The sequence below is a fragment of the Zophobas morio genome, unplaced genomic scaffold, assembly GCF_036711695.1.
Source record: "Zophobas morio isolate AGI-343-1 ecotype UQ-CSIRO unplaced genomic scaffold, CSIRO_AGI_Zmor_V1 ptg000002l, whole genome shotgun sequence".
Taxonomy (NCBI): Eukaryota; Metazoa; Arthropoda; class Insecta; order Coleoptera; family Tenebrionidae; genus Zophobas; species Zophobas morio.
The window spans coordinates 10420223-10429228 of record NW_026972107.1 but is presented as its reverse complement, the minus strand read 5'-3'; the positions used below and the strand labels follow the sequence as shown (position 1 = coordinate 10429228).

General features: G+C 43.7%; 1 protein-coding gene across 1 annotated transcript; it reads left to right on the top strand.

The window, feature by feature from the left end:
- Positions 1 to 238: 238 nt before the first annotated feature.
- LOC135123559 (jerky protein homolog-like) lies at positions 239 to 1949 on the top strand. Its single transcript, XM_064048373.1, has 2 exons — positions 239 to 332; positions 391 to 1949. Exons 1-2 carry the CDS (start codon positions 239 to 241, stop codon positions 1947 to 1949), a joined length of 1653 nt encoding a protein of 550 aa, XP_063904443.1.
- Positions 1950 to 9006: the final 7057 nt, after the last annotated feature.

Genomic DNA, 9006 nt, shown 5'->3' with positions numbered 1-9006 from the left:
GCCGAACACGAAATGCAAGCATGCCGACAACTCAGCTAAAATGTGATTTGTAAAACAAAATATTATATTACCCACCTATAACAGCGTTGTGGTATAAGCATGAAACTGAAATCATAATAGCTACCACAGCGTTTTTTATTAATGAGCTGACTAATTTAACATTTATTTAGTCTGTTTTAAACTTTGTGGTGTAAAAGGTTAATATATTCACTCAATATCGAACACTTATATAGTAATTATGGATCAGCCAGGTGCAAGTGGTTCTGCTAAACGAAAGCGTACAGTTCTAACCATTGAACAAAAAATTGAGATTATCAAACAAAATGAGTCAGGTAGATATTCGTCGAATATATAATTAAATCTAAATTTTGAAACAAACGTTTTATCTAGGAGAAAATGTGGCAGCTCTAGCTAGACGATTTGGAATAGGGCGTCAAACAGTTCGCGATATTGTCAAGAACAAAACAAATCTACAGGCTTTTTTATTACAAGCCGATAGTACGCAAGTGGTTTCCCAACGGAAAACAATGAAGGCTTCCACGTTTGAAGAACTGGAACAAGCAATGATTAAATGGTTTCTACAAAAACGAGCCGAAGGTACGCCAATTTCGGGACCAATGTGCTTACGTCAAGCTCAACTATTTCACGAAAAACTGAATCCTGGAGAAAATTTTAAGGCTTCAAATGGATGGCTATATCGATTTAAAAAACGACATGGAATAAGAGAGCTATCCATAGAAGGCGAGAAACTGAGTGCAGACGAGGTAGCTCTAACTGAGTTTTGTTATGAGCTTGAAAATATTATCCTGGAACGTGATTTAAAATTGGATCAAGTATATAATGCCGACGAAACAGGTTTATTTTGGAAAACAATGCCCACTAAAACTTTAGCTCACGAATCTGAAAAATGTGCTTCAGGTTTTAAAACCAATAAAGACAGAGTTACCATACTTTGTTGTGCCAATGCAACTGGACGACATAAACTACGACTGACTGTGATTGGAAAGTCAAAAAATCCACGTGCCTTTAAGAACATTAACAGAAATAATCTACCCGTGGATTACTATAATCAAAAATCGTGTTGGATGACACGAGATATTTTCAGAGAATGGTTTTTTAAAAAATGTATCCCTCAAGTCAGAAAATTTCTTGAAGTTAATAAATTGCCACCAAAAGCTCTGTTACTTCTTGACAACGCGACTGTACATATGGACGAGACAGTATTGAAATCGGAAGATGGAAATATTACTGCAGCGTTCTTTCCTCCAAATGTTACATCTATTGGCCAACCAATGGATCAAGGAGTGATCGAGAACATGAAAAGATACTACAGAAAAAAGATAATGATGGACTTATTACAAGAAGACGCTGACCCAATGACGTTTTGGAAAAATCTAAATATTAAGGACGCGATTTATGGCATTGCTGAGGCTTGGAGTTGTGTAAAAGATGTCACAATAAAGCGAGCATTTTTAAAAATTTTAACATTAGAAGATGTACCAGATATGAACGAAACGATAGTAGAGAGTGAAGTTACTACAAATGCCATAGCAAACATTGCCTCCGAAATTTCAACATTGGATGGTGTCGATGCTGAAGTAATTGACAATTGGATTCAGTGCGATTTTCAAGAACACGGGACTGAAACTTTTACTGAAGAAGAAATAATTGCACAATCTGAAAAAAACAAAGAAGAGTCAGGTGAAGATCACGAAAAAAACAAAGAAGAGTCAGATGAAAATGATATCTTTGAAGAACACACTTCCAATAAGATTACAAATCGACAAGCACTGGAAGCTTGTAATACTTTGATTGATTATTTTGAAAAGCAAGATATTGATGACTTTACCATTTTAAACTTACAAAAAATGAAGTCGTTCATTAGACAGAAACAATTAAAAACTAAAAAACAAACCAAATTGACAGCTTTTTTTGTAAAACATGTTTAATTTAACCGTACATATGTATTTCCCTAAATAAATAAATAATTTTGATTAACCGTTCGTTTCAATTATCCGGCAAACATCTGGTCCCGGTCGGCCCGGATAATCGAGGTTGCACTGTACCATCATGTGTCTCAATTACTGATCTATTGTTTCCAGAAAAGTTCCTTCATCGTCTCCATGTTATTCGATTCAGAAGTCCAGATTTGATTATCCTTTCCTCCAGTTAGAGATATTTTCAATTTTCACTTCCGATTTTCCAATCTTCTAAAATCTCCTTTCCAACAAAAATCTTCTAGGACTTTCGACTATTTCTCCCTCCTTCTAAAACAGAGTTCTTCTAGAATGTCGCTTTCACTTCCTTGGATGTGCTATAATCTTCTAAAACCTCCTGTGAATTCACCCTTTCCAATAATCCAGAATAATCTCCTTCTCAACAAAAATCTTCTAGGATTTTCGACTAGTTCTATCTCTGTTCGTTCTAAAACCGAATTCTTCTAGAATGCCGCTTTCACTTCGTTAGATCTGCTATAATTTCATAGAAAATTCGCCTTTCATTCCGTTCTGCTTTATAGCATTCAAATTCATCAATAGAATATTCATATACCTCCTTAGAACTGTGTCAATATCTTCATTTTTAAACGTTAATCTAGTACTAGAAAATTCTTCTTTTTCTCGCTTCTGACAAGAAAACCTTGAAGAACCTGCCTGAAACGATATTCTTCTCTTAGCCTTTCTTATTCTAAAATCTTCTTGAAATCGCATTACCATCATGTGCCTCAAGTACTGATCTATTGTTTCCAGAAAAGTTCCTTCATCGTCTCCATGTTTTTCGATTCTGAAGTCCAGATTTGATTATCCTTTTCTCCAGTTAGAGATATTTTCAATTTTCACTTCCGATTTTCCAATCTTCTAAAATCTCCTTTCCAACAAAAATCTTCTAGGACTTTCGACTATTTCTCCCTCCTTCTAAAACAGAGTTCTTCTAGAATGTCGCTTTCACTTCCTTGGATGTGCTATAATCTTCTAAAACCTCCTGTGAATTCACCCTTTCCAATAATCCAGAATAATCTCCTTCTCAACAAAAATCTTCTAGGATTTTCGACTAGTTCTATCTCTGTTCGTTCTAAAACCGAATTCTTCTAGAATGCCGCTTTCACTTCGTTAGATGTGCTATAATTTCATAGAAGATTCGCCTTTCATTCCGTTCTGCTTTATAGCATTCAAATTCATCAATAGAATATTCATATACCTCCTTAGAACTGTGTCAATATCTTCATTTTTAAACGTTAATCTAGTACTAGAAAATTCTTCTTTTTCTCGCTTCTGACAAGAAAACCTTGAAGAACCTGCCTGAAACGATAGTCTTCTCTTAGCCCTTCTTATTCTAAAATCTTCTTGAAATTGCATTACCATCATGTGTCTCAAGTACTGATCTATTGTTTTCAGAAAAGTTCCTTCATCGTCTCCATGTTTTTCGATTCTGAAGTCCAGATTTGATTATCCTTTTCTCCAGTTAGAGATATTTTCAATTTTCACTTCCGATTTTCCAATCTTCTAAAATCTCCTTTCCAACAAAAATCTTCTAGGACTGTCGACTATTTCTCCCTCCTTCTAAAACAGAATTCTGCGAGAATGTCGCTTTCACTTCCTTGGATGTGCTAGAATCCTCTAAAACCTCCTGTGAATTCACCCTTTCCAATAATCCAGAATAATCTCCTTCTCAACAAAAATCTTCTTGGATTTTCGACTCTGGATTCTGGATTCTTAATTTATGGGGGCTGACCGTGGCCAGCCGGCACTTAGGCCTCGCCTTTGGGCCCATTGTACCTTCCCCAAGTCCATATCAGGGTGTTTTCCGCTCCTCTACTCGTCAAGCCACCCAACTGCTTGAATGTACTTGAGTAATGCAGAGGGTGGAAACTCCCTGATATTTGCCATACTAGGCCAGATGTCCCCTAGTATGGATTCCCTGTAGGAGGCTAGGGCTGGACACTCACGAAGAATGTGCTCAGCTGTTTCCTCTTCTTCATTGCATCCACGACAGATTGGGTCTGTTACCACCCCTATCGTATATAGATGTTTGTTAAACTGGTAATGTCGCGTAAGGAATCCTACCAGTCTACGCAGTTTGTCCCTTGAAAGTGAGAGATAAAATTTCGTCAACTTACGGTCTGGTGTCGCCATACAAGCTCTACTATGCCGACAGCTGCTCAACTTCACCCATATCTGCTCATGGCGTCTCTGGGTATATTGCTTTACGAGTTCGTTCGAGAGGGCGACCGAAGGCGTGATTGCCGGTTCGGGTCCCCAGAAGGGCATGCGCGCGGCTCGCTTCGCCATCTCATCTGCCCTCTCGTTTCCTTCGTTGCCACTGTGTCCTTTGATCCAACAAAGTTCCACACTATTCCTCTGCGTTACATACTTTAGCGTTTGTCTGCACTCCCAAACCAGCCCGGATCGAACCATACAGCTGTCCAGGGCTAGTAGTGCAGACTTGCTGTCAGTAAGTATGCGTATTGATTTGTTGCCGATTTCACGTTCAGCAATGATTCTAGCTCCCAGCATTATTCCCATCAGTTCTGTTTGTAAGACAGACGTGTGGGTGCCGAGAGGTACACTGATTTGTGCGTTCAGTTGTTCGGAGTAGATGCCGGCTCCTGAACCACTATCTGTTTTGGCACCATCGACATAGATATCTATGTCGGCTCGTCCTTCTGAATTATCATTCATTGATATTCTATATGTCTTCTCATATATTAATTTTGTGCCCATTCGGTCACAGCCCATCCTTAACAAGGGTATTCTGTTGAACGCCTCCGTTAAGATCCGAGTGTGCTTCGTTGTGCGGCCTTGTTTGTTCCATACTCCCAGAGAGTGAAGTCTTAGAGACGTCGTCATTGCCGCTTCCTCTATGTAAAGGTTAAGAGGTGCTAAGCAAAGAAGAGTCTCCAGAGCCGCTGTGGGAGTGGTCCTCATTGCTCCTGTAACACTGAGACACGCCATTCTCTGAACGTGTTCAAGTTGCAGGGCTGTTGTTTTTTGTCTGGCTCTGGGCCACCAAACTAAAGCTCCATAGCACAGCATCGGTCTGACTATTGCCGTGTAGATCCAGAGGGCGATCTTGGGATTTAAACCCCACGACCTTCCCACCACCCTACGACATTGCCAAAGAGCCGAGCGTGCCTTTTCTACTTTATCATCTACATGCTTCTTCCAATTCAGTCGCCAGTCCAATACAACTCCCAGGTATTTGACTTCGTCCGAAAGTTGAAGCGTTGTGTTAAATATTTTTGGCATCTGTAGTGTGCCAATTTTCCTTTTCCTGGTGAACAGGATTAGTTTCGTCTTTTCTCCATTAACGGAGAGGGTATGTCTGCTGCACCATTCCTCGACTATTTTTACTGCAGCTTGCATTATCTCACATAATGTATCTGCGTTTTTTCCTGTTAGCAGAATGACTAGATCGTCCGCGTATCCAATTGTGTGGTAGCCAAGATCATTGAGGCGTCGTATCAGGCTGTCAACGACAGTATCCCACAGTACAGGAGAGAGAAGTCCTCCCTGAGGACATCCCCTGTCTACAACAGCCTCGATCTCAGTGCCACCTACATTAATCATTACTTCCCTGTTCCTCAGCATACCGGCCACCCACCTACTCAGGGTGGGGTCCACGTCGTGCTCTCGTAGGGCTAGCTCTATGCTTTTGAAAGTCGTTTTATCAAACGCTCCTTCAATATCCAAAAACATTCCTAAGGTGAAGAGTTTGTTCTCCATCGCCCACTCTATACGGTTTACAACTGTGTGTAGGGCCGTATCGGTGGATCTTCCTTGGATGTAGGCATGTTGGTTCGGATGTAGAGGTTGCTTGCTCAAAGCAGTCTCCCGAATCTCTTTTTCGCTTAGTCTTTCTAGCGTTTTCAGCAAGAATGATGTTAAGCTAATTGGTCTGTAGGATTTAGCCAAGGTGTAATCTTGTCGTCCTGGCTTAGGTATAAAGATAACCTTTACTTTTCGCCATGCATTCGGTATGTAGCTGAAAGCCAGACACGCCCGAAGCATTGGCAACAAAATAGGGCGTAGTCTGCTCATTCCCCTCTGCAGGAGGGCGGGATAAATACCGTCAACTCCTGGAGATTTGTATGGGGAAAAGCTGTCCACTGCCCACTCCAGTCTTGCCTCCGTGACTACCTTTGCAGCCAGCGCCCAGTCCTTCGGGGAAGGTTGAGTACCGACTACATCCCTTTTGGAATGGGAGGTAGTCCGTGTGCTGCCTGGAAACATGGTCTGCAGCAAAAGTTCTGCGGACTCTTCTAAGGTGGCTGTAAAGGTGCAATCTTCTTTCTTTAGGAAACCTAGTTGATGTGTGTGGTCCTTCGAGAGAACTCTCTTCAGCCTTGCGGCCGAAGCAGTCGACGTTATGTCGCTGCAGAAGGATCTCCACGTTTCCCGTTTCCTCTTTCTTAATTCTTTCTTAAACTCTTTCCGGTGCTCTTTATAGGCTTCCCAGTCTTCAGTTTTCTTAGTGTTTTTTGCTCTATTGAAAAGTTTTCTTAGCCCCGATTGAAGTAGGCTGAGCCTTCGGTTCCACCATGGTGTACCTTTGCCCAGACCTTCCTTCTTTAGGGGGCAACTTTTCTCATACGCTGACATTAGAGAGTCGTTGATAATGGTCAAGGTTTTCTCTATGTCTTCTGTCGAACTGTATTCTGTTGGTATAGACTGCACGGAGGTCCCCAGTCTGTCGTCCAGTTCTTCGTTGTATGAAGCCCAGTTCGTCAGCCTAGGGTTCCTGTACGTCTTTATCTCCATGTCTATACATTTTGATGTATACATGATCCATCTATGGTCTGACACTGACGCCTCTTTAGAGACGTGCCATCCCATTATATATTGTGAGATATCCCATGTAGCCAGTGTAATATCTATTACTGACTGACTACGTGATGTTACGAAAGTTGGTTCGCAGCCTCGGTTGAGAATCTCTAGATTTGTTGATAAAAGATATTCAGCTAGTGTTCTTCCTCTATCATTAGTGTCTTTGCTCCCCCACAACAGACAGTGGGCATTCGCATCGGCACCGATGATGAGGTTTATATTTCCGGTATCACAGTGTTCCACCAAGTTCGCCATTTCCCATGTTGGACATGGTTCCTGTGCTCCCTGTGGTAAGTACACGGATGCTATTACCAGTTGCTCTTCGCCTCTTCCTATGTTACACTTAACATTTACCGCAGTCACATCCCTGGAGCTGACCTGAGGTAGGAGGACGGCTTTAATTTTCCTCGGAATGTAGACGCATGTCCTTGGAGATTCTATTGTGGTACCTGAAACAACAGTGCCATTTAAATTGCTCAACCCTGCGATCCTGGATTTTACAATCCATGGTTCTTGGATTATTGCTATAGTGTTCTGCATCTTGTCTAGACAACGACACAAAACAGTCGTCGCCATGCGACAATGCTGCAGGTTAATCTGAATGAAATTTATCTGCTGCAGCGCCATCTCTGCAACCAAAAAATCCCATAATTGTCCTAGGAGACACGAGGCATATGTCTCAGGCGGGCCCGCCCCCACTGGTAGAGGCTTCACCCCCTGGGGTTTCTACCTCTTCCATAGGGGTCCGCCCTTCCTGAGCCGACGCCTCGTTCTCCTTGAGTTTCAGGTTGAAAGAGGACAGCATATAGTTAATTCTGCCCTCCCTCTCCCTGATTATCTTGGCCTCTTCCATCCCAAGACCAAACACAAAGAGGTTGCCCGGAGAGGCAGCCTCGGGTTTGGCCTCGCGATGGAAAAGAAGCCATTTTTTGACGTGGGCCCATTGGTTCTGACCCTCCAGGCGGCAAAGTACGACGCACTGTTTGTTGTAGCCATTTCAGGGACAACTCGTCTTCACAGGTTATCCTTAGGATTTCCCCTGTGTACTTCATGCCCCTGAAAGTGGCTGCTTGTCTACCCGATGCCAAGCACTGGTCAAGTTGCCTGTCCAGCGCTCCCATCAGGCCCTTTTGTACTATCTCCACCTGGTCAGCAGTCAGCTTACCAAGTGGATGCTGCACATCAATCACAGCTACACGGAGATGACTTGCAGCCGCCTCCCTGTAGCTCTGTTCTCTAGAGGTAGTCTCCTGCCTCCTCATCCTCTTTTGCTTTTCAGCTGCCGGAGGTGTGGAGGTTGAAGACCTCACTCTTTTCTTTGACCCTGAGGTCTTTTTCCCCAGGGGTTGTTTAGGGTTGGCTATCGTAGCCTGCCCTTTACCCTTGGGGTTTATCCCGGAGGAGGATGGACCCGGTTTCGGCGGGTCGGTATTCGCCGCCTCCGCCTGCAAACGAGCCTTCCTCCGCCTTTTTACCTCAGCCCCGCAGATTCGCTTCCTCCTAGGAGGCTGCGACCCCACATTGGCTGGGTTTCCTGTTTGAGGTGCACCCGAAGGCACTTCCTCAGTGGTTTTTTTGTTGTTATTCTCCATAGATCTGGATTTTAATTTCGTCCTTCTGCTTCCCCACCCACCACGGAGTCCAACAAGGGGACGTCGAACTTCGACGTCAGGGCTAGCAGAAGGATATAGCCCCCAGGGAAGCTCATCCTGCAGTACGCAGCCTCAACTAGTGAGGTTACTCCTGCTCAGACTACACTTCCCCCAAGGACTCACCCTGTCGGCGGTCTGACCCGACGACACAGCCGATTGATCTGAGATGGGTTAGTCTCGACCTCCCGTTTTGGTGGAAATCCAGGCCAAAGAGGCGTGTTGCCCAGCCTTGGTGACACACTGCACCAAGGGGGGCTCAACCTCCAGGATTCCTTCATCCCACCTTACGGGTCTCCACGCACGGCACAAACACGCGGGAGCTTGTCCGCGGGGCTGTTTTGACGACCCCACGCCAGGGGTTTAATCCCGGGGGGGCACGTTTATTTCCAGCCCTCCTCTACTGAACCGCCTTCGCGGCCGTCTAAGCCGACAACCACCAAGGCATGTCCAGGCAAGACGAGCCTCAGCCCTAACCTACATATCTGGAGAAGAGAAAATCCAGGTCGGACTTCCACCACCCCCAGGAGTGTTTA

What these genes read in the sequence shown, in the direction of transcription:
- LOC135123559 (XM_064048373.1), top strand. Translation starts at nt 239, where the DNA reads ATGGATCAGCCAGGTGCAAGTGGTTCTGCTAAACGAAAGCGTACAGTT. An exon ending in TATCAAACAAAATGAGTCAG is followed by an intron (nt 333 to 390) that starts GTAGATATTCGT and finishes CGTTTTATCTAG; the next exon opens with GAGAAAATGTGGCAGCTCTA.